At 40.7% G+C, this 25,727-nt stretch overlaps 1 protein-coding gene across 1 annotated transcript; it reads left to right on the top strand.

The window, feature by feature from the left end:
• The first annotated feature begins 65 nt into the window (after positions 1 to 65).
• On the top strand, positions 66 to 24,517 carry LOC138961404 (ATP synthase subunit O, mitochondrial-like). The gene is made up of 8 exons (XM_070333022.1): positions 66 to 165; positions 4,378 to 4,425; positions 8,456 to 8,566; positions 13,132 to 13,204; positions 14,177 to 14,236; positions 15,020 to 15,132; positions 15,801 to 15,887; positions 23,278 to 24,517. Exons 1-8 carry the CDS (start codon positions 103 to 105, stop codon positions 23,389 to 23,391), a joined length of 669 nt encoding a protein of 222 aa, XP_070189123.1. The 5' UTR covers positions 66 to 102; the 3' UTR covers positions 23,392 to 24,517.
• Positions 24,518 to 25,727: the final 1,210 nt, after the last annotated feature.

The raw sequence follows: 25,727 nt of genomic DNA, 5'->3' as shown, positions 1-25,727 counted from the left end.
TGCTGTCTTATTATTGAGGATAATCTGATAGGTTCATCTACTGTATTGATATAATTTTATCAATGACTTGTAAATTAGTGAGTCTGTATTTTCTAGTAACCAATGTTGCTAAGCCGCTTCCGGTGTCCTTCGGCAATCATGGCGAGCTTCAGATTTTCTCAGACGGTAAGAAATTGTTGCGGAGCGGGCGTGTTATGTGAACGTGACAGTCCATGGACAGTTATTTCCGATCGATTATTTCTGTTTCATAAGTATCCTTTACCATAGACCGTTTGCTGGGCGCATAACGCGTTAAATAACACCGGTAGTGTCTGCTGCTTGTTGACATTGAGTCGATTGACAATCAAATCTGAAATCTTGCTGCTGATTTTTCACTTTCCTGATAGATTGAAAGGAGGGCTGCTGCTAAATTTAAAAATTAACTCAGTTTTGATTACTTGGCCTCCTGAAAGTATTGACTATAGAGAATGAATCATTGATTAGAAAATTGAAGCAGTAACTTGAGTAATAAATAAAAAATAGAAATTACCATAACTTTAGAAATAACAAGTCGCGTAAGGCGAAAATACAATATTTAGTCAAGTAGCTGTCGAACTCACAGAATGAAACTGAACGCAATGCCATTTTTCAGCAAGACCGTATACTCGTAGCATCGTCAGTCCACCGCTCATGGCAAAGGCAGTGAAATTGACAAGTTTCAAGTTTTAAGTTTTATTTATTCCAATAAAACCCCGTGAGGGTACATGGAAAATTAAAAAACACAATAAAAACACATTTCATTCAACACCAAATAAAAGGGAACTAAAACAAAACGAAATCAGACTATGTACAGAAAAGGGAGTTGAGGGGTGAGGGAGAGCAAAAACAATACAAGAACAATTCAACAATAATAATAATAATAAATAATAATAATAATTGTCAGTAAGTACTGGTGTCACATGACTGATGTGAACCAGTTGATTGGCTAATGGCGATGCGCTTAAATCTGTTAGCGCACTCCTGGAGTGCGCTAACTTTTCCACAGAGCGTATTCTTACACCCTTTGCCAAAGCGAGACTGTTCTCTCATCCTCAGAATTAAATAATGACATGTAGCTTATATTCTCCACAATACCAATGATTATGACCATAAATGTCCTGCTTTTCAATTAAAGCAGAAGTGTTTTTTTCTGACAGATTGCATGCGCCTGTGCCGCCCACAGTTGCACTGATCTAAAAATAGAACCCGCTGTGTCTAATTTTTCAGTTTCGACTTGCGAAGATTCCCCTCATAATTATGCCATGTTGGTGGCATGTACCTTATTATCCACATTACCAAATGATGAGTTAGTATACAATTCCCAGCAGCTAACAGAAAACAAGTGTTATTCCGATAACGTAGCAGCTAGATCAGCACGTTAACGTTGCAGACTACACTGAAATACGACTGCATCTGTTCAGTAAATGAATGTTTTCCGTTTATTTTAAGGCAAGAACAATCGGAATCGAAAACGTGTAGGGTTTAGAACGTTCTTACCACATATAAGACTTATTACCAGCCTGCTTTATGTGTGCAGACTCAGTGCAACGGGACGAGCAATTTTTGTTTTTGAAATGAGACTCAGTGCAATAGCCTAGCAGACGACATAAATCCCGCTCAGCAAATTAACATGTTAGGCAAATGTGAACGATAAAACGATGGGGATATAATACGTGTAGGGTTCAGAGCATTCTTACCGTTCATATTTAGTACCAGACTCCCCGATGAGGGAAGATACCACACGAAAAACATGCCACGTTTATTTTGAAAATGGGCTTTCCGTCGACCTTGGCAAGGGGCACAACTCTGCACAGTCAATCTGTCGAAGCTCGATGAAGGTTTCGAACCGCAAATAACTGAAAGCACAGTCCTTTCTCCGAGTTCAAATGAGAGAAAGATCATCACTGTTTAGCTTAACGCTACACTGGAATTTACCAACAGAAATTAAAACAAGAGTTTGCGTGTGATGAAAGCACGACACACGAGACAGCCCACACAAAAGTAGATCTTCTATACGACCTGACCACACAGTTATGCCTATTCAAATGCGCGTAGCAAAATGTGCGTGTTGTATCTTCTTTTTTCTCTGGCGGTACCGACAATATCGTTATTGAAACAATCCCAGTGCACTAAGGGATTTATAGAGCAAATCTCGAAAATAATTATTGAACTCAGCGCTATGCGCTTCGTTCAATAATGAATTTTCTCGATTTGCTCTATAAATCCCTTAGTGCACTGGGATGTCTCAATAACTTAAATAATAATAATAATAATAATGATAATAATAATACAAAAATAATAAAACATTACAAGTGCAAAGTGATTACATACATTTCTTTACTATGGGAAATGGGGGGAAGGGAGAGGGGGGGGGGGGGGGGTGATGGGTGGGTTAACATAAGGACAAAGATACTATTACAAACAACACAAAACAGATAACGGAATATAAAGCTAAAAGAGAATTAAATTTTACTCGCTTCTCAAACAGTCCATGACAAGTGTCATGAACTTTGCGAGTTTTAGCAATAAACTCTTTTTTGTAGTGGAAAAAAGCTCTCTGAATTTAACTGAATTGGGGCGGGCATAATACTAGCACCGTAACAACTGTTTTCTATAATTGGTAAAGAAAGGACATACAAAAATATAATGGAACTCGTCCCCAAGGTCACCTGATGAACATTTGTGACAGATTCTGTCTTGTCTGGGAATACCAAGAGTCCTACCTTTTTGTATAGGCAATTTATGATTCAGTGTTCTAAATTTTAAAACAGCGTTTGCTAAATTAACCGGCAGGATGGACAAGTACTTTTCAAACTCAAAATTCTCTTTATACATTCTATAATTATAATAAAACTCATTGTTATTTATTTCTGAATGCCAGGTTTGGACAAATTGGTCTTGTAGCCTATTTTTCATCAGATGATCAGTGCTTTGAAAGTATTAAAATAACCACCATCCGTTACATTATTGATAGTTTGATTGTGCCAAAAATCACTAAAGCCTAACTCATTTAGAACACCATGTTTTTGGAATCAGTCCACCGCTCATGGCAAAGGCAGTGAAATTGACAAGAAGAGCGGGGTAGTAGTTGCGCTAAGAAGGATAGCACGCGTTTCTGTACCTCTCTTTGTTTTAACTTTCTGAGCGTGTTTTTAATCCAAACATATCATATCTATATGTTTTTGGAATCAGGAACCGACAAGGAATAAGATGAAAGTGTTTTTAAATTGATTTCGACAATTTAATTTTGATAATAATTTTTATATATTTAATTTTCAGAGCTTGTTTTTAATCCGAATATAACATATTTATATGTTTTTGGAATCAGCAAATGATGGAGAATAAGATAAACGTAAATTTGGATCGTTTTATAAATTTTTATTTTTTTTTACAATTTTCAGATTTTTAATGACCAAAGTCATTAATTAATTTTTAAGCCACCAAGCTGAAATGCAATACCGAAGTCCGGGCTTCCTCGAAGATTACTTGACCAAAATTTCAACCAATTTGGTTGAAAAATGAGGGCGTGACAGTGCCGCCTCAACTTTCACGAAAAGCCGGATATGACGTCATCAAAGACATTTATCAAAAAAATGAAAAAAACGTTCGGGGATTTCATACCCAGGAACTCTCATGTCAAATTTCATAAAGATCGGTCCAGTAGTTTAGTCTGAATCGCTCTACACACACACACACACACGCACAGACACACATACACCACGACCCTCGTTTCGATTCCCCCTCGATGTTAAAATATTTAGTCAAAACTTGACTAAATATAAAAATGAGCATGCTAAAACTAGTAAAAGTAAAACAGCATCAAAATACATTACATAATTAATCCAATCTAACATTCTTGTACATTTCCTCTTGTTTTCCATTGTTGGCGTCACTGTCAGTGTCATTATATTTTGTGTTAGCAAAGTAGCATGCATATTTTGGTTGTCTTCCAGTTTCATTTTGAGTTTCAAGTTCAGTTAATGTAGTTGCATGGTTAATGTTTCTCAGAGTCAGACTATAGTACGGTTAAAATGTTATACATAAATTTGTGATTGTTATATAATTTTGCACATTTGGTACCAGTAATAATAGTATGTTGATATATATATAATATTATGTTAAACTCAGGAGGACTTGTTAACATTATGCATGCAAAACATATATATTCCATTCTCTTTAATTAATTCTTTAATAGGCAGAAATAACCTATTTCTTCTGCACTATAATCTTCCACAACTGGCAATAGTTGATCTGCAGAAGAGATATTTCTCAATGACCTGGGGCTGCTTTAATTGTTATTTTCTTAGTCTTCCATGCAATCACAGTCAAGAGTTTTATTCCAAATGTTGTGCGTTTCAGGTTCGGCAATTTGGATCTTCAGCAGTCCAGCATGGAAAGCTGGTTGCCGTAAGTCTGATTACAAATTTACATAATATTGATAATCTTAAAAATATAATGAATGCTAAAGAACTGTAAGTGTAAGGCACATGGTTGCTTCCAATGGCACTGTGTAAAGGCTGCCATGTGCACAGAGCAGTATAACTTAACAATAGACTGCGCTTGGCAAACTTGCGTGCGCAAGTTGTGCTTTATATTAAGCCTCAGATTCTGCAGTTTTGACACCTTCGTGCAGAATTGGAATAGTGCGTCATCTGTTCTAGGAGACTTGCAGGTAGGACCTGACGTCATAAAATTAATCATTTAATGTCAGAAGAAATATTTGCTTGAATTTGAAATTGGGTTTTAAAATGTTCCCTTGATTTTGGTGCTTTGTGTTGTTGTGGCACATGATCAAGGAGAAAAAATTGTCAGAGACTAATTAGTGTTCAAGCCAATTGCAGTTGGCGTTTGTTTTACTAACAGTTTTGGTGGAATGCCTCTCACAGCGCACTGGATATATATATAATATATATATTCATTAATTAAGAAGCAAACAGCCACCTTCTGCTGCCAACTAGCCTCACTGCATTATATTGAGAATAGGCTTCACCCTAATCATTATTTATTGAGAAAAGGCTTAACCTTAATCGTTGTATTTTTACAAATTACATATATGACTAAGTGCCAAAAGGTGCGCACGAAAAGCGGACAAAGGGGCTAAAAAATAAAAGTTGACAAACACGACTGATATTGTGATTTTTGTTAAGACAACAGATGCTGGAACCCAATTACGAAAAGAAAAGATAAATTTACCCAAATGATTTTACAAATAACGATAATTTTGTTCGTTATATCATTCAAAACGGCACTGAGTCATAGCATTAAGGTTATCTCGCACGTTTTTAAAGCTAGGGCTTTGAAACTTGGCACACAACCAAAGTATAATGACCTCCAGGTATGGTGCACATCACACTAAACAACATTGAATTTCAAGGTCACAGCGAGGTTAAATTTCCTTTGCAAACTGGAAAATTGTCGTTGTCACGTCTTACATGTTTTAATACTAGATCAGTTAGACTTTACATACTTCACATACTTTCAGCATTTTTATAAAACCTCATTAAAAGTGACCTGCTTGTTAATCTTTGTCAAAGTTCAAGGTCACAGCGGGGTCACATCTGGTCCAAATGTGGAATATTTTCAATTTATTCAGCGCGTTTATAGCACGAGCTTTGAAAATACACACAGTTCTAGTGTATAATGTTCACACACGATTAAAGTCTGGTTGAAAAAGTCAAGGTCACAGCAGGGTCGCGTTGAGGTCAAACATATACATTTTTCAATGAGGTTTTCTCATATGTTTTTGAAGCTAGGGCCTTGAAACTTGGCACACTACGCAAGTTAAATTAAACCTCATCAAATTCCAAGGTCACAGTAAGGTTAAAGATCCTTTAAGGATATTTTCTAAAAAAGGTGACCGCCTGGTTAATGTTTGTCAAATTTCAAGGTCACAGCAGTGCCATCTGGCTTAAACTTTGAAAAATTGTCAATTTCTTCAACTAGTTTTATAGTGTTTGAAGTCATTCACACATGATGAAAGTCTGGTTGATAAAATCAAACGTCAAGGTCGCAGCGGGGTCGCATTGAAGTCAGACACATACAATTGTCATTTTCACGAACGCCTTTTAAGCAACACCTTTGAAACTTCACACATTCCAAAGTTTTGATGTTGTTTGGTTATAATCAAAGTGTGGTCAATTTCCATGATTGAGAGCATTCAGAGGGGTCAAGTTGAGGTCACACAAAAGAGATTAAATTGTCGACACAACAGATGAGACTGGCTACCACTGTTTATTTTAATACACTTTTATGCAAATTTTAAATTGTGTTCAACCATATACACCAAACTCACCCAAACTCCTGAAACATCCAAGAAAAGGAAAAATGTGTCCAAGCAAGGAAAAACGCCATTTCTTCAAAGGCTGGAATAACTACAGAGGCAGCCGCGTCATTACACACAATGCAATTACGTCATACATCATACATTTCTATGAGTCATGTTGAATGGAATGGTGGCATGTGCCTCTATTCTAGCTAACAACAAAGCTGAAAAAATGAATATTATCTGTTTGTTTTGTTTGTTTTACCCGTACGAGACCTTTCTGTGACCTTGACATGTGACAAGGATCTACCTTAACTTCTTTAAGTCGGAGTTGAGAGTTGTGTGATGTTTGAAGGCTCTCCCTTTAAAAAAAACTGAGATAATGATGCATTTTCGTGTTTTTGATTTGCCCATGTGACCTTGAGATTCGACAAAGGTCAACAAGACTTTAACCGTGTATGGGGGCTATTAAGCCCAAAAATGTGAACTTTCAAGGTTCTTGCTTTGAAAAACTCTGAGAAAAAGGTTATGTTTTTTTTTTTACCCACACGAGACCCTGCTATGACCTTCACATTTCTCAAGGATCAACCTTGAATTCTCCATGTTGAACAATCATTAAGCAAAAGCGTTGTTTGAAGTTTGAAGGTTCTAGCTTCAAAAATCTCTGAAAAAATATGTTTCATCCGTTTTCTGAACCACATGTGACCCAGCCGTGACCTTGAAATCTGACAAGGGTCAACAAGACTTTTACCATGCATGGGGGCGATTAAACCCCAAATGTGTGTGAAGTTTCAAGGTTTCAACTTAAAAAACGTCTGAGAAAAATATACATTTTCCTTTTTGGACAATGTGTTGCACGCAAGACAACACGACAAACGCTCGTGTTATCATTCTTTTACTTTAAGGTCGACTTGCGTGCCCGCTCTTTCGCTAATCTCAATTAAAATTCATCTTAGAAGTTCGGTTTTATTACGCTTTTAATTAAGAAGATTAAACTAAGACAACAAATAGTTAGTTTTACCCATTAAACTCGATAAGGTAGTGACATTTTATGTTGAACGCAAGAAGGTGTCGCACGCAAGATCTGAAAAAATGTTGACGACATAATTTCAACACTTGATAGCGCAATCGTGGTTCGTGATTTCTTCACAAATTTTGAACACAGAATGTGTCACGTGGTTCCGTAAATGAAGTAGATCTTTGTACATGTAAATTTTGTTTTTAAAAGAAAATAACCGTTAATTACCGAACATTTTGTCGCACGCAAGATATGACGAAATTTTCAAATCGTTTTCAAAAATGCTGTTCAAAAGTTCTGCAGTCTTTGCTGGATTACTTGAAAGACAGCAGTTTGATACACCGTTATCGCTTGACGTGTCGACATCAATTCCAGAGTTTTTGAAAAAGAAATTTAGTAAATATCTGCGATTGAAAAATGTATGCCGTGATGACGAATCATCTTGCGTGCGACACCTTAAAATTCGGTTATCGAAAAAAAAAAATTCTCTCGAGATTTAGATTTGACGTTTGGTCTCGTCTGTAAAGCGATGTTTCAGGCATTCAATCAAACTAAATGCAATTCATTTGTGCTTCTTGTTATTTTTCTGTGGCATATTCAAAACACGAGGTATCACGATGTCCTTTTTCAGATGGCCGGTTTTGGCGTTATTTTTGACTTTAAACAAAGATAACTTCAAAACCGTTCAAGTCAGACACACGAAATTATGTCCACTATCTCTTCGCACATTCATCCACACACACACCAATTTTCAGCAGACACACGTTTTTAGAAACATTTTTATTGTAAAACAAAGTCGTCTTCTGTTCTGTGAGCACCTTTTGGCACTTAGTCATATGTATAAAAAATTGGTCATGTCAGATTCGTTGATGTTCGTTTTAATTTTTATCAGACAGGAGAAGAAACAGAACTCAAACAACGGAGAGTGTGATTTTTCTGTATAAATGTGTGCGTTTGTATAATTTACATCACAGGTGTATGATTGATTCTGTGTGTGTGTGTGTGTGTGTGTGTGTGCCCTCAAAAAGTCAGGAGGGTTAGGATTGACAGATGAATATATATGCACTTTAAAAAAAAATAAACAAGATGTGCTACACGTGTGGGTGTTTTAAGGGTATTTTTTCACTAACTGGTGTGATTTTTCTTCTGTTTTCCAGACACCCTTGCAAGTTTTTGGCATTGAAGGTCGCTATGCTACAGCTTTGTATTCTGCTGCTTCAAAACAGAACCAACTTGATGCTGTAGAAAAAGAAATGAACACCTTCCAGGTTGGTTGTAATCCATTTCTCTTGCTAGATTTTGTTTATTTATTTGTTTGTTTCAACAGTGTTACTAGTCCTTCTTAGTAATAATAATAATAATAATAATAAATAACTTTTCTATAGCGCGAGTCCCATCAATTGGCTCCAGGCGCTTTACAAATTCATTATAGAATAAACTAGCACAAATCAACAAGCATACAAAGCATACATTTAACTGAGACATAACACCAAGAACCCAAGCACTAAGCAAAACTTAGCGTACAATGTTAAAAGTACACACACATACACACACACACGCACGCACGCGCACACACAAAGATACCATTGACAAAGAGACCATAAAGCACATACAGGGTAGAGAGTTCCAAAACAGAATAGAGTTGTGGAGAGTCTACTCAGGCTAAGCAAAGGCTTTACGAAACAGGTATGTTTTGAGTTGGGTTTTGAAGGAGGAAAGGCTGCTGGAATCACGGATAGAACTTGGAAGCGAGTTCCAGACGGTCGGAATCTGGTACCTAAAGGTTCTTTCACCAAAGGTCTTGGTCCTGGTTTTGGGGATGCGAAGGAGTTTTTCAGAGGAGGATCTGAGAGAACGGGATGGCTCGTAGATACTGAGGGAATGGGACAAATAGGGGGGAAGTGATTTCTCAAAACAGCGGTACCCTAACAGAGCGAGCTTGTACTCGATTCTATACTTCATAGGAAGCCAGTGAAGGGTGGTAAGTAGGGGAGTGACATGGTCTTTCTTAGACTTCTGCAGAATGAGCCTTGCAGCACTGTTCTGGACTCTCTGTAAGCGATCAAGTTCTTCAGTGGGGAGGCCGGCAAGCAATGAGTTGCAGTAGTCAAGTTGACTCAGGATCAGAGAGGAGACAAGTTGAACAGTGGCTTGGAGTGTCAGGAATGATCTGACAGAGGAAATCTTGCGCAACTCAAAAAAGGCACATTTACAAACAAAACTAATGTGTTTTTGCATTGTCAGAGCAGAGTCCAGGTACACGCCTAGGTCCTTAGTGAACTGTCTTACAGAGAGGATGTTACATAATTATATATATTCATTGTAATTTTTGTTACAGTAGAACCCCCTATTTACGACTTTGGAAAAACCTTGAAAATTAGGTCGTAAAAAGGGGGGGTCTTAAAATGGGGGTTTGAGTTTTTGGCCCAGGCGGTCATGAATCTGGTTGCAGTGTACGTACTGTTATGTACTGTCATGGTTACACACAAACACACAGTTGCAGTTTACTGTATATCAGAATATCAACACACACACACACCCAAACACATTAGTCATTACAGCAGAACAACTTTAATCGAAAATTTCAAAGAAAATTTACTCATGGCGTAATGCTCACTCCGCGCTGAGTGAAGCACATTTGACATTGTGGCGCAACCAGTAAAATCTGAATGCCCTAACTCGATAGAAAGCATGACTTTTCTTCCGAATTATCTTTCCGCTCACATGAATGTTTCTTCGCCTTGCATCGCTAAACTTGTCCCATACACGATCGTTGAGGTTTTCGTACAGGCACCTCGCTTTGCGTACTTTCGCTTCACTATCCTTCTCGCCATCTCGATAACACCGAGTCCTTATCATTGACGATACACAGGATTTGCATTTTCCCGACTCCTAATGAAGTCGCCGCGGATTGCCATTTAGCTCGATTAGCGATTACTTTATTAGCTCTCTACTCACGAGTCGGCACTTTTCTCTTTCTTTCGCGAATCTTCGTTTGTCAACAAGTCGTCGTGACAAGATAGGGTACAGAGGAAAACCGGATGTATTAGGATCTCGTGAGCGCAAGATTTCGTTTTTTGTTTTTTTCGTCTCGCGATAGTTGGAGGAGCGAGAGCCGCCATGTTGAATGTGTTTTTGTCTGCTTGACTGAAAATGCGCGAAAGTCGTAATTCATCCCCAAAAGCTCGGTCGTAAGTCGCGTTTTGGGGTGAGTCGTTCACTGGGGGTTCATTATATAGTAGAACACATCCGTGGTAGAAAAATCAGTCGTAAAAAGGGGGTGGTCGTAAACAGGGGGGTCGTTAAGGGGGAGTACTACTGTATTTTAATCAGGCTGGGGAATTCTCCTCGGATCCGCAACATTTCAGAGGGAACCTTTTTGGTTTTGCAAGAAAGAAAACTGAATTCAGCTAGAGGGAAAAAATGAGCACAGAACAGTTTGTTCCGAATCTGGTCTGATCCTAGGTTTTTTTGTTAAGCCTAGATCATTAGATGAAAAGATTCTTTTTAGACGCTTGGTCTGTATACCAAAAATTTGAAACAAAAGACGAGACATTCTGGCTTGGTGTTGAACTTTTTATCGTGATGTATATATATGTATATATATACAAGTCCTGTTTAATGTGCTTGGTACACTGAAGTCATTTACAAAGATTTAGACGATTGCAAACATTACTGAATTATTTATGAGTACACGTAGTAAAAGTTAGTGAAAAACTTAACATTTGAAAAATGGTCATCGGGCCTCCCCAACACTGTTCAGACACAATGTACATTTCCTGCAGGGTGAGGCCTGATACCCTACAAAACTGAATGCCTTAAACCAATTTGGGCTAAAGGGCTTCACCCCCTGGGGCCCCCACCCCACCAGGCCCTTGACAGCCCCTGGGGACCCAGCCTATTTCAGAGGTTGTTTCAAGATAGGAATTCCCCAGCCTGTTAATACAGTGTTCTAGATGGTCGAACGTGTAGCAAAGGCCTGTATGTGTACGTGTAGATATTGCGTCACCCGTGACTCACTTTTTTCTCCAATGTTCCAAATGCATACGTTGTTTTGCTCCCACCAAGACTGCAGATCTTGGCAAACGCGTGACGTAAAAACTAGATTTGATGACGTTACCTGTACACGTCCTGAAAATTGCTGATCTAGATCTTGCTGATCACAAACAACAGCGACGGAACAAACCAAGACTTCTCTTCTTGACCCTGTATTCCATGGCGTCATAATGCAAAGCTTGACCCTGTATTCCATGGCGTCGTAATGCAAAGCTTGACCCTGTATTCCATGGCGTCGTAATGCAAAGCTTGACCCTGTATTCCATGGCGTCGTAATGCAAAGCTTGACCCTGTATTCCATGGCGTCGTAATGCAAAGCTTGACCCTGTATTCCATGGCGTCGTAATGCAAAGCTTGACCCTGTATTCCATGGCGTCGTAATGCAAAGCTTGACCCTGTATTCCATGGCGTCATGATGCAAAGCTTGACCCTGTATTCCATGGCGTCGTAATGCAAAGCTTGACCCTGTATTCCATGGCGTCGTAATGCAAAGCTTGACCCTGTATTCCATGGCGTCATAATGCAAAGCTTGACCCTGTATTCCATGGCGTCATAATGCAAAGCTTGACCCTGTATTCCATGGCGTCGTAATGCAAAGCTTGACCCTGTATTCCATGGCGTCGTAATGCAAAGCTTGACCCTGTATTCCATGGCGTCGTAATGCAAAGCTTGACCCTGTATTCCATGGCGTCATAATGCAAAGCTTGACCCTGTATTCCATGGCGTCATAATGCAAAGCTTGACCCTGTATTCCATGGCGTCATAATGCAAAGCTTGACCCTGTATTCCATGGCGTCATAAGCAAAACAAATTGGAGAAGACGTCATAATGCAAAGCTTGACGTTGCGTAAAACATCGTGTGACTTCTCCCAAGAACTGACAGAGAATTCTAAAAAAGAAGTCTGTCTGGGTGATTTCGTCTTATTAATATCAGCAGGAAAAAATTAACCGAAAGGCCACTTGTATCGATGTCGGATATTATGTCATTAATACAGAACTCATTTTGTTAAGCTATAACTATAAGCAGGGCAAGACTTCTCTGTTGTTGAGTTAGACTGTGGTACTGGGGTTCAACTTGGTTGGAAGGATTGCAGAGCATGATTTGGAGTACAGTGGAACCCCCCTTTTAAGACCTGCACAAATCTGAGAAAATCAGGTCTTGAGAAGGGGGGGAGTCTTAAACAGGGGTCGACGGGCGCAGTGGTAAGACGTCGGCCTCCTAATCGGGAGGTCGTGAGTTCGAATCCCGGTCGCTGCCGCCTGGTGGGTTAAGAGTGGAGATTTTTCCGATCTCCCAGGTCAATTTATGTGCAGACCTGCTAGTGACTTAACCCCCTTCGTGTGTACACGCAAGCACAAGACCAAGTGCGCACGGAAAAGATCCTGCAATCCATGTCAGAGTTCGGTGGGTTATAGAAACACGAAAATACCCAGCATGCCTCCCCCGAAATCGGCGTATGCTGCCTGAATGGCGGGGTAAAAACGGTCATACACGTAAAAATCCACTCGTGCTAAAAACATGAGTGAACGTGGGAGTCTAAGCCCATGAACGAAGAAGAAGAAGAAGAAGAAAAACAGGGGTCAATTTACAGAGGTTATGATGAAAGTCTGAGAAAACAGGGTCTTAAAAGGGAGGGAGTCTTAGATTGGGGGGAGGGGGGGGTGTCTTAATAGGGGGTTCCACTGTATTCAGCAGTGTCTTAGTCTTACATTCATTGCATATGACATGCGTAATTACATGTTAATTTACACTGTGTCGGTTTGGTTCTTCTTTCAGGGTTTGCTGAAGACCGACGGGAAATTGGCCGAGTTTTGTGCCAACCCCTCACTGCAACGCGTGTACAAGAAAGGTTAGTGTTGTAATCTGAAGAAAACAAATAAAATTACAAAAATGGGAGGAGCACCTTTCTGGTTTCTGTACTGTGCATACATACACATGACCAGTGTGTTCTCGCTGTAGTGAAATAGAGGACCATGCCTTTGCTCAGTGACATTGTAAAGGACTAAAAAACGGATGGTGTGCAGCCAAAGTATAGAAATCATGGAGTGAGTGGAGATTTCCTTTCTGTATACTCGCTGTTTGGCATCCTCAAAATACTTTCATGTATGATTCAGACCTGGGAACCCATACGATTTCACCGTATTTTGTACGCATGCTTGTCTAGAATACGATCAGTGCGGTCAGTGGAAAATAATACGATAAGAAAAAATCCTAATCTACTTTTCTTTACAAGTGCATCCCGAAGCCAATCAAGTATTTTGACACATTGATCACAGTTTTTGTCAGTAAACATTGAAAGAAGAATTTGTTTTAAATGTATTGGTTAACTAAATCAGTGGTGCGACGGACGCGTGTGAAGCATGTTTGAATCATGGATGTTCAAATTCTGCGTGGAGTACGCTCATTTTTCAGAAAATACACCAAGTTTGTTTGACAATACTCCAAGTGCAAAATAAGGGTTACCAAGTCTGAAGAGAGGCTGGACAAACAGAGGAAAACCTACACACCCCCCATTTACTGGAGTTGTCAAAATTGCATGGTTGTATGCCTCCTAACTAAATTGCTTCCGAGTGATTTTGTGTGATGTGCAAGACAGATCTATACACTAGACTAAAGGGGGGAGTTAACGTCCTCTCAGAAAATGTTTCTATTTGGGACAAGAATTGGTGATACGCTAAAATCTATACACTGCTTTAAGAGGACAGTTTATATGTTGCTTGAGATTCTAACACCTAATGGGATCTGGGTGTAACTAGTACCGGGAGACTGCAGAGGGATGGTTTTTGTACGGTATAAAACTAACTGGACTCTTCATTTTCAGCTGTTCTGGAAGAGGTTCTGAAGAAGCAGAAGTTTTCGGAGCTGTCTATCAACCTCATGGGTAAGGTTGTGTGGGTGTGGGTGTGAGCATGTGTGTATGAATATATATGTATATGTGCCAGTGTGTGTGTGTGTTTTGGTTGGTGTGTGAGTGTGTGTGTGTGGTCATATAGAATCAATCAGTCTCCTCACTGTAGAAACAATAGATGTTGGACTGTTGCATACAAAATGATTAAATCATTGTGAAGTTTTCTTTAAGGAGAGGGATATACAGGACATCCTGCAGTTTATCTCTAGTTGCCCCGTAGAAGTCCGTTCAGTCTTTTATTCAGAGTTAAAACTTAAATTGTCTTAGAAAACTATGTAAGTCAAAATTCATAATTGGTTTTATGAAAGAAAAAGTATGTGTTCATGATCAGTTCAGTCAATGGCCACAGTTTTTGACCAGTTGAAAAAATTAAAAAAAACTGTATTTTTCAAAGCTTAAAATATTAACCCTGCAGACCTTGGAGATAAAGATGTTGTTTTTACTTTCAATGGTTGATTCAAGTGGTGCTTGTGAAACGCCCAGGTTACTTGTGTGTTCCTGCAACGAGCTAAATTTTCTCATTTAAGAAATTTCATTCTTAAATTAATCTGCAACTTTTTGTGTTAATTCGCAGTTTGTTCAGAATAGAAACTTTTTTTTTTTACATGGCCAGCCAGTAAAGGCATGCAGAAAGACCTTTTTTGCGGTGTCCAGTAGACTTCAGTGTTCTCCAGCACGTTTGGATCTGAGTCTGTACAAACTCGACTACAATGAGTTGGATAAGATAAAGTCACATGCAATATTGTTTATTTTCAGCTTGCTTGGCGGAAAACGGCCGCATTAACAAGGTGGGCAATGTGCTCTCAACGTTTTTTCAGCTGATGAGCGCCCATAGAGGAGAGATTGTCTGCACCGTCAAGACAGCGAAGGTATTGTGCCAGTTCATCAGACTGTTCTGTTGTCTGTTGCTATCCCTTAGTCGTTTTGTATTTTGTTGTTTTTTGGGATTTTGTTTGTTTGTTTTTTCTTCATTTTTTTAAAATATTTTGTTTGTTTGGTTGTTGTTGTTTTTTTTTTTGGTTTTTTTTTTTGGGGGGGGGGGTGGTTGTGTGGCTGTCTTGTGTTCAATGGTCTCTTGTGTCTGTTGTTATTTCTTCCTCCTTTTTTTTTGTAGCCCATTTTATACAAAAATTGCTTGGTTGTTTTTACAAGACTGCAGTTCTCTTGAAACATACAGTAATGGAGGATATGAAGATGCAGATAATGGGAGAACTTCTTGTTCTTCTTTTACTTTTAGGGACGCATCTTTTGAAATATTATGAGTTCTTTTCAGAGGTGACATTTTTCAGAGGTGACATTGTTTAGCATCAGTCGTTCAGCAGAGTTATATCCCTTGTCTCGGCTGCCATTCTGTCAGTATTTGTGACTTGTGAACATTTGAATCATTGAACATATGTTTGTGCTCTTTGTTAGGGAAGAGAACAATTGTTGCACTTTATATGTGTCAAAAACGTGAGTTTTGTATACACTTTTGTATGAATATCTTCCCTTTGTTTATCAGATGTTGAGTTTTGTATATTTTTGTCTTCTTCAACAGCCTTTGGACAACGCTGCCATGGGTGAGCTGAAGACTGCTCTGAATGGATTCTTAAAGAAGGGGGAAGTCCTGCAGTTGACTACTGAGGTGAGATTCTGTTCTGAGCATTTCATATTTGTTTAAGTTCATTTCAATTCATTCCTCTGTAAATTATCTTGTAAACCACTACGGGTCTATCCAGATTTGAACGTGGCATAAGAGCGACCTGCAGCGTGTTTCTTTTAGGCAAGACCTGCTTGCAGCTAGCTGCTCACAGAGCTAGGAAGCGAGAGTGTATATGAAGCGGTTTGATAGCAAGCTGCGCAAGAATTAAACACCATTGGTTGATACTGGAAAGGTCTTGTGCACTGGTCTGCAAACAGCCATGTACAACCAATCAGTTTGATAGTTGCACGGCCACCATTTTTTCTTGCATAGCGAGCAACCCCAAGGCTACCTTGCGTTCATTTGCCAAATCCTAACGTTCCTCACGGCGAGAATTGCCCAAGAAATGGTTCAATCTCGCCCCACTCGCTTCACTCGCCAATTCTCGTCTGAAACGAGGGACTGGCCACATACCAAAAATCACTAGCTTCACTCGCCAATTCTCGTCTGAAACGAGGGACTGGCCACATACCAAAAATCACTAGCTTCACTCGCCAATTCTCGTCTGAAACGAGGGACTGGCCACATACCAAAAATCACTAGCTTCACTCGCCAATTCTCGTCTGAAACGAGGGACTGGCCACATACCAAAAATCACTAGCTTCACTCGCCAATTTTCGTCTGAAACGAGGGACTGGCCACATACCAAACATCACTAGCTTCACTCGCCAATTCTCGTCTGAAACGAGGGACTGGCCACATACCAAAAATCACTAGCTTCACTCGCCAATTCTCGTCTGAAACGAGGGACTGGCCACATACCAAACATCACTAGCTTCACTCGCCACACGGCTGTTCCTGGCTTGTTTTTAAGGCCCGCGATGGGGAGTGGTAAAAATAGCCAGCGGCGCGATATCACTGCTTGCAGACTGTTAGCCCGCACTACCAAAGACTTTGTCTGCGCATCGCCGTTTTCGTTGTGCTGCGAGGCATATCAGCGCAGTTCAACGTTGCCAGAGACCAAAGAAGCGCTTTACTCTACCTAGCAGCGGCGGCTTACTGGAGGAATGTTCATTATCTGTGCTCGCCTACCAGCAGACCACAGGCACACCCAATAAAGTTCGGACTTGTACTGGCAGAGCGCGAATGCAAATTCTTGTAGGCGTACATAGACACAACATAACATATACAGACAATAACGCCCACAACACTTCAACAGCATATGAATGGAATACAAACAAATCCGCAAATCGCGCACAATACACCAGTTAAAAAAATAAGGATTACCAAAACGGCGTGCAGAAACTACACTGACTCGGAGAGGAGAAACATTTATCACACGATGTGGATAGCAAACATTAAAATAAAACAGACAAGTCAAGCATAAAATAAACACAAATACTGAAAACACAATAAACAAGGGTGAAACAAACAAAAAGAGATGCTTGCCGACAGTCAGTGTGTGTGTACGTGGTTTGTGCGTCAGCGGTGCGTGCCAGTGTGTGTGTGCGGGCGCGCGTGCGTGCGACGTGCGTACGTTCTTGCGTGCGTGCGTGCGTTTGAATGAGAAAGAAGAGAGAGAGAGAGGATTGAAGAATGAGGCCACGGTATCTGTCACATGAATATAGACACACACACACACATCTGGTATGAAACACTGACTCACCGAAAGCTGAGTTCCGTTATTCTTTAACTACGCGTACGGGAAGTCAAAGGCTACTCCATCCTGGTTAGGTAATCCAATTGATAGAATCCGTGTATTAAACACTGGCACACAACCAATTTATTTAGAGGGTCTCGATTGTCTGCTCCTCTGCTCCAACCAATACTAGTGTCAGTTCTCTGATGATTTTAAGTCATTTTCTGAGGGGATAACACTTGACCGTTTTGGCGAATACCGCCACATGATAACATTTGGAACAGAAAGTCCGTGAGAAAAAATCGGCATTCGTTTCTTCTGCGATGTTTAGGCCGTAAAACCTTGCTAGATCCGACTCATACTTTATGCACAATTTTGCTGGGTTAGAGTCGTACTTTCTCTTCAATCTTTCTCCACATATTCTGCAGAGAGCTTGGAGTCTCTCAAAGTGAAGGCTTTCTACATGCGCCTGTGAAGCCATACTCACAGTACTCCAGCTACGAGAAATGTGGGAAGCGACACACAAGCCAATAAGTACAAGCAGGTTAAACGTCCAGGAAATAAAACACACAATTTCACTTCTGTGTGATGGAACTTTCATTCACACAATAAAATCCAAAGTTTGAAGGTAACTGAAAGTGGGGTTTGGCCGCCGGGTAACATTTTATAACAACACACATCGCAGATATGTCCACATCGTACTATAAGTACTAGTATCAAAGAGAGAAACAACACCTGATTAGAAACATCCTCATAGAAATAAAACACAAGGCAGAGCTAGCCCCATTTTCCTTCTGTTGGATAGAAATACCATTCACTCAATGATATCCAAAGTTTGAAGGTAATTAAAACTTGAATGTTGACGCAGGGTAACATTTTTTAACACCACACATCGTTGATATGTCCAAGTCATATTATGAGTAAAAAATTCAGAAAGAGAGAAGCAACACCTAATCACATCCTCCTAGAAATAAAACACAATGGAGAGCGTGCCCCATTTCTCTTTCACTTCAAGGAACAACCATTCATAGACAAAATTCCAGAGTATGAACACAAACACAACTTGCAGTCCAGAGCGAAGATGATTTAAACACACCAAATTGTGAAAAAACACACACAGCACTTCCCCGGACACACGCACGCAAGAAGGAAATAAGAGGGAAAGTTCTCAGATAGGGCTGGGCTGAGGTGTTAGGTTACAGCCTGCAGCTGGAAGCGGTAAGGGCTCGGTGCTATACTTTGCGCGGTCTGCCTGGCCAGCTAAAGCAGCAAAAAAGGGGCCATCGGAACAGCCGTGGCCAATTCTCGTCTGAAACGAGGGACTGGCCACATACCAAACATCACTAGCTTCACTCGCCAATTCTCGTCTGAAACGAGGGACTGGCCACATACCAAACATCACTAGCTTCACTCGCCAATTCTCGTCTGAAACGAGGGACTGGCCACATACCAAAAATCACTAGCTTCACTCGCCAATTCTCGTCTGAAACGAGGGACTGGCCACATACCAAACATCACTAGCTTCACTCGCCAATTCTCGTCTGAAACGAGGGACTGGCCACATACCAAACATCACTAGCTTCACTCGCCAATTCTCGTCTGAAACGAGGGACTGGCCACATACCAAAAATCACTAGCTTCACTCGCCAATTCTCGTCTGAAACGAGGGACTGGCCACATACCAAACATCACTAGCTTCACTCGCCAATTCTCGTCTGAAACGAGGGACTGGCCACATACCAAACATCACTAGCTTCACTCGCCAATTCTCGTCTGAAACGAGGGACTGGCCACATACCAAACATCACTAGCTTCACTCGCCAATTCTCGTCTGAAACGAGGGACTGGCCACATACCAAACATCACTAGCTTCACTCGCCAATTCTTGTCTGAAACGAGGGACTGGCCACATACCAAACATCACTAGCTTCACTCGCCAATTCTCGTCTGAAACGAGGGACTGGCCACATACCAAACATCACTAGCTTCACTCGCCAATTCTCGTCTGAAACGAGGGACTGGCCACATACCAAAAATCACTAGCTTCACTCGCCAATTCTCGTCTGAAACGAGGGACTCGCCACATACCAAAAATCACTAGCTTCACTCGCCAATTCTCGTCTGAAACGAGGGACTGGCCACATACCAAACATCACCAGCTTCACTCGCCAATTCTCGTCTGAAACGAGGGACTGGCCACATACCAAAAATCACTAGCTTCACTCGCCAATTCTCGTCTGAAACGAGGGACTGGCCACATACCAAAAATCACTAGCTTCACTCGCCAATTCTCGTCTGAAACGAGGGACTGGCCACATACCAAACATCACTAGCTTCACTCGCCAATTCTCGTCTGAAACAAGGGACTGGCCACATACCAAAAATCACTAGCTTCACTCGCCAATTCTCGTCTGAAACGAGGGACTGGCCACATACCAAAAATCACTAGCTTCACTCGCCAATTCTCGTCTGAAACGAGGGACTGGCCACATACCAAAAATCACTAGCTTGAGTGCTCCTTGTGCAGAGTGTGAATATGTTTGCGGAATTCCTTCGGTAAGAGACTCCTGTGGCAATCTGCAAGATTTATTTATAAAAAAAATCCCAACAAGTGGAAAGTAGCCAGGCTGTTGATCTGATGTATATGTCCAGGCGGAAGGATGCTGCCGTGTTAACGCCTGGTCAGAACTGTGGGTTTACAAGTGTTTACAGGAGAATGAGCACTTCTGTTACTACTGTTCAGGATAGCCTTGCATTAAAGGCACAGTAAGCCTCCCGTAAACCATCACAGAGCTCCCCGAGCGTCTAAATACAGTACAAGCATACTTCCATTTGAACGCTCACCGAACGGGAACATCCTGGCTGCTTTCTGTCGAGCGTGAGACATTTTCCAAGAATTTATTTTCGTAGACTTGTTCCGTTAACAACAACGGCGCCTCGTTTTTGCGCTAGACCTAACTTTTAAAATCTAAATAATAAATTGACAGTTTGTTACACAAACATTCTTTAATCATAAAAGAATTCGTTTTTCATCAAGACAAGATCAGAACAATTCGAAGTTGTGAAAGTTTAAAAAAAGAAAAGCCCGGAAGCAGGGTCACGCAAGGGTCGTAGCAGACGACGGCCGGTTTATCAGTGCAAATCGCCGTTCCTCTCAACAGTCAAAAGCCATCGCTAGAGTTCTTGTGAACCACAACCGTTGTTTCGTGCATAAAAAAACGTGCTATTGTAGATAAGCTCACGTCGAGTCGCATTCAAATGACTAACTATGACGACTGCATTGTGAAAAGGGAAAACTGGATCACACGGGTTCACGATGGCTCAGGGGTAAGATAAACCACGCAAAAATAAATTCTTTGAAAATTGTTCGCTCTTTACGGAGGGCACCTAGGATGTTCTCAATTGGTGAGTGTTTAAATGAAATGGTGTTTGTACTGTGTGTAAAAGCCTGACCGTATCTGTGATGGTTTTAGGGAGGCTTACTCTGCCTTTAAACAATGGAACCCAAAGATGTGTTGACTTGAAAAGTATCATTTTATTTGTTCAGGATGGAACAACATGGTAACAGTCAAAAACATGGTGAACATCGACTGCCCCGGATGTGGCTGTTCGATCAAGAGTTACTTCCCTTGAATGTTAGTCGCGAGTAGGCCTACATGATTATGTACACTAATCATGTCATTTCCAAACAACTACCGTGAAACATCCTTTCAGGACACCGTGAAACATCCTTTCAGGACACCGTGATTTAAGACCCCTCCCCACTTTTAAGATCTTGTTCTTTCAAACCTCTTATGTTTTGTTTCCATAACCCACCAAAACTCTGACATGTGCTTGCATGTACACACAAAGGGGAATAAGGCACTAGCAGGGCTGCACATAAGTTGACATGGGATATCAAAAACCCACCAGGCGCTGGATTCGAAACAGGAACCTTTCACTAGGAAGGTCGATGTCCCAACCACTAGGCTACGTGCCGTCTTCTTAATGCTTGAGGCCACTGTTGCTTCGTTGCTTAAAATCTATTGTGGAGGATTGTCCCCCTTTAACTCAGTAAGGAGTGTCATTTAGTTTATATCAGACAATTTTATTTCTTATATTGCATCCAACATTTTAGCGTTTTCACATGCTGTGAGGACATTTTTCAATCAGATGGAGCTTTGGAAAAGATTTTTTTATATGTGAAGATGCCGCATGTGTACTATTGCAGGAAAGTAGTGTTTAGAACAGATTTTACAGAGATCCCAGGAACCAATATTTTCCGGTATTTTATTGGGAAAAATCTGATGATTGACAATATTGATTGAGCCACTCAAGCACAGACCTGTTTACCAGTACGATTTGGGCGTATTTTGTACGCCAAATTATTATCGGTACGCAAATACGCGACACACGCACAAAATACGCATACGAAAAAGTCTAGAATACGTTTTCCGGTGTTGGTGTGCTGATTACGGGATGTTACAACTGATACCGGTTTCGTCGAAGGGAGATAACCATGACAGCGAGTCTTCAGCTGTGGAAACCTTGTTCAGTTGTTGGCACGTGCGATCGACTGGACAATCGTGGCAAAATGAAGCGGTAAAATGTGCCAGTTTCGGATGACTGTACCAAGTCTAAACAGCAGAAGCAGCAGATTTTCTTGGAGAAATATAAGAAAGAGCCAGGAATTGTGGAGTCTACAATGAGAAAAAGTCATGCACATTGCAAGTATTGTAAATCAGATTTCTCCGTTGCCCATGCTGGGAAATATGACATCGGACGACACTGCAGTTCCACTAAACTCACCTGGACAAGGTTGCTGCAAAGAAATCCGCTGAAAGCTGCCAAGGAATTATGAAGTTCATTCCCGCAAAGCAAATCCTGCCAGAAGAAAAGGCTGTAGTCCGTGCTGAAGCAATGTTTTCTGAGATGATTGTAAAAATGAACTTGCCACTGTCAACCGCAGATGTTATTTCACGAACTTCATCTTTCCATTATCAATCTGTTTGGAAGACAATGGTTATAATGCTATAAACTGACAGGTAAATAAAATTGTTTTATGCCTGTTGTATTGGAAGGAGATAAATTCTGAAGGTGTTCACAAGACATGCTTCCCGCAGTGGGGCACTGCGGTTATGAAATTAAAGGCCCCTCCTGTTTTTGGAACCGCAGGAGCTTTCTAGTTTGCTGTTAGGCAGATTTTTGGTTCCTCTTTCCTGTCATGCTCTCTTTTTCTTCATGAATTCTTTTCTTTTTTCTGCCTTCTTGCTCATCCACCTGTATTTTTTCCAAAAATCTCTTCTCTTGCCGCTTGTCTCGCGATTCATGTATAGTTTAATCTGTTAGTGTTCTGATGTAAGTCCAGCAGTAGATAGGTTAAGCCTATTTTAACATACTGGAAACTGGTAATCTTCCAGTAGGTATCAATTTAGTTTTACTAAAGCCTGCTGGGACACAAGTAATGGGTTAGTGCATTTGTAAACAGGAATCGCTTGACAAGTGGCCCCCTTCATCCCCCCCTTCCTCGTCCTGATATGGCTCTGCGTAGTCGGCTGGACGTTAAGCAACAAATAAACAAACAAACAAATAAACAAGACATGCTATTCTTACCCAAACACGTTTGCACCCACGCGTACATTTTCCCTAGCCCATATGGCTTTGCTTGCAAAGTACACCAACTTTTTGAAAAATACACTCAACTTTTTGGGAAAGTACTCTTGCCTCGGGTTTAGGGTAAACAGGTCTGCAAGCATGTTCTCTTTCTGTGTGCAGGTTGATCCATCCTTGATGGGAGGAATGGTGGTGTCCATCGGAGATAGGTATGTGGACATGTCCATGGCAACCAAGATCAAGAACTACACCAACCTCATCAAGCTGCCTGTATAAGGGACCGTCGTTTACTCGACCAACTGCCGGCCATCTGTAGCTTGCTGTGTGTGAATGAAGAGTCGTTCAAAGTGAAATTTGACTTTTGACTAGTTATGAACATATGTGTAAATTGTGGAGCATTTTCACTTTTTTTGTTAAACATGTAGTGTTAAAGTGAAATAAGAAAAGGAAGAGAAAAAATGTTTTGTTAGAGATTTTGTGTGTGTGCATGTGACAAGTGTGTGTTTGCAGCCAAACACTGCTTTCATTTCCTTCAATACCCAATCAACTGCACACATGTGCATGCACATGCCGTTTCAATTTCATTTTTTCACATGCGCACACAACACTCAAGCACACCCATGCAGAAACACACATACTATGAAAAATGAAAGAATGAAATAATTAGAATTATGTATTATTATCTGCTTGATTATTTCAAGTTTTCCAAGCGTATAGGGAGGAAAACTGGATAGCTCGTGAAATTAAGAAACGACATTATTAACACAAACACTTTAGTCACAATGAATAATGCATACAGTGTGAAAGATATGCACAGTGAATGATCTCATGTAAAAAGATACAACCTTATTTGTATCGTGATATTTAAAGGCATATTAACTCGATGAATATACACGCTAATTGCTTTACCAACAGCTGGAGACAGACTAAATTAAGTTCCCTGCAAAATATTGTGGTCTAGGACCCCTTAAATGTTGAGATATTTGAATTTTCATTTTGATCTGGATCGTCCTATTTATAGATTTGGCAACACATGTAACGTTGATGCAAGGGAGAGAACACCGCGGCTTTGTTGACATCCTCACTTTTTCAGAGGCTAGAACAAGCTGTAATGCATGTATTATGGTCCGCGCATGGTGACGTATCATCATTATATGGTCTTATGGTGCGTTTGACATCGATTGTGGGCAAACTACACTTTGTAAACACGGGAGCGCGTACATATGCCTTTAACCAAAAGTGTTTTTTTTATCCCTGATTATAAAGCATGTTAATGTTAGTCAGGAAAGACATTCCACATCTACAGATGGTTAGATGCTAAGTTCAGTAATACACTACCCCTCAAAGTGTTACCACAAAAACAGGCTTGTTCTCTTTCTTCTCAGCCAATCACCTTCTGTATCAAGAAATTAATGCTAGGCTTGGGGTGCATGAAACCATTCACACACACACACACACACACACACACACACACACACACACCTGCTCTCTGGCCAAATAAATTGTGTTCTTAACTCAGCCAGAAAAATAAAGAAAATCAAAATAAGGCCACGTGAAATATAGCCTTAACAACAAAAGTTCATCAGCAGTAAAATATCAATGCAGAAAGCAGGCATCAAGTTCTTGACATGTGAGATATCCAGGATCCAATATTTACTCCTCATAGCTTATGTCCCCTGCCAAAACTTGTGTTTAAAGTGGATGTATTCTGAACACGTTGAATCTTATCGGCGCCCTGGCCTCGGTCGATAAAGATTATAAACAGAAGACGATAATAATTATTATGCTCCCCTCTATCTTCTCTCATGGTCTCTGTTTCTGTCTGTCTGTCTCTCTCACTCTCAGTCTCCGACCCCTCTCCTCTCTCTCTTTCTCTCTATCTTTGCCCCTCTGGCCATCCCTCTCTCTCTTCTATCATGTCTCTTTCTCTCTCTCAGCATCCTATCTCTCTCTCTCTCTCTCTCTCTCTCTCTCTCTCTCTCTCTCTCTCTCTCTCTCTCTCTCTCTCTCTCTCTCTTCCTTTCAATTCCCTCCCCCCCTCCCCCCTACTCTCTCGATCTCCCTCTTTTTACATTTAGTCAAGTTTTGACTAAATTTTTTAGCCGTACACCACCATTAGGCTGCCGCACTCTCCCCCGCTGCATTTACGCCAGTCTTCTGGTACCCAGCAGCGTAATCGATCAAGATCAAGATAGAGGGGGAATTGAGACGAGGGTCGTGGTGTGTCTGTCTGTCTGTGCGTGTGTGTAGAGCGATTCAGACCAAACTACTGGACCGATCTTTATGAAATTTGACATGAGAGTTCCTGGGAGTGATATCCCCGGAACTTTTTTTCGATAAATACTTTTGATGACGTCATATCCGGATTTTTGTAAAAGTTGAGGCGGTACTGTCACACCCTCATTTTTCAACCAAATTGGTTGAAATTTTGGTCAAGTAATCTTCGACGAAGCCCGGACTTCGGTATTGCATTTCAGCTTGGAGGCTTAAAATTTATTAACCTTTGCCGTGCTTCCTGGGTTCACCTGTACCCAGAGACACACTAAAATCATTGTAACTCTGGAACCATTAAAGGTATCGTTTTGAAATTTTAAGTATCTCTCACACACCTA

Source organism: Littorina saxatilis, linkage group LG3 (genome assembly GCF_037325665.1).
Source record: "Littorina saxatilis isolate snail1 linkage group LG3, US_GU_Lsax_2.0, whole genome shotgun sequence".
Lineage (NCBI taxonomy): Eukaryota > Metazoa > Mollusca > Gastropoda > Littorinimorpha > Littorinidae > Littorina > Littorina saxatilis.
The sequence above is the reverse complement of the archived record's forward strand: the minus strand, read 5'-3'. Positions and strand labels throughout refer to the sequence as shown.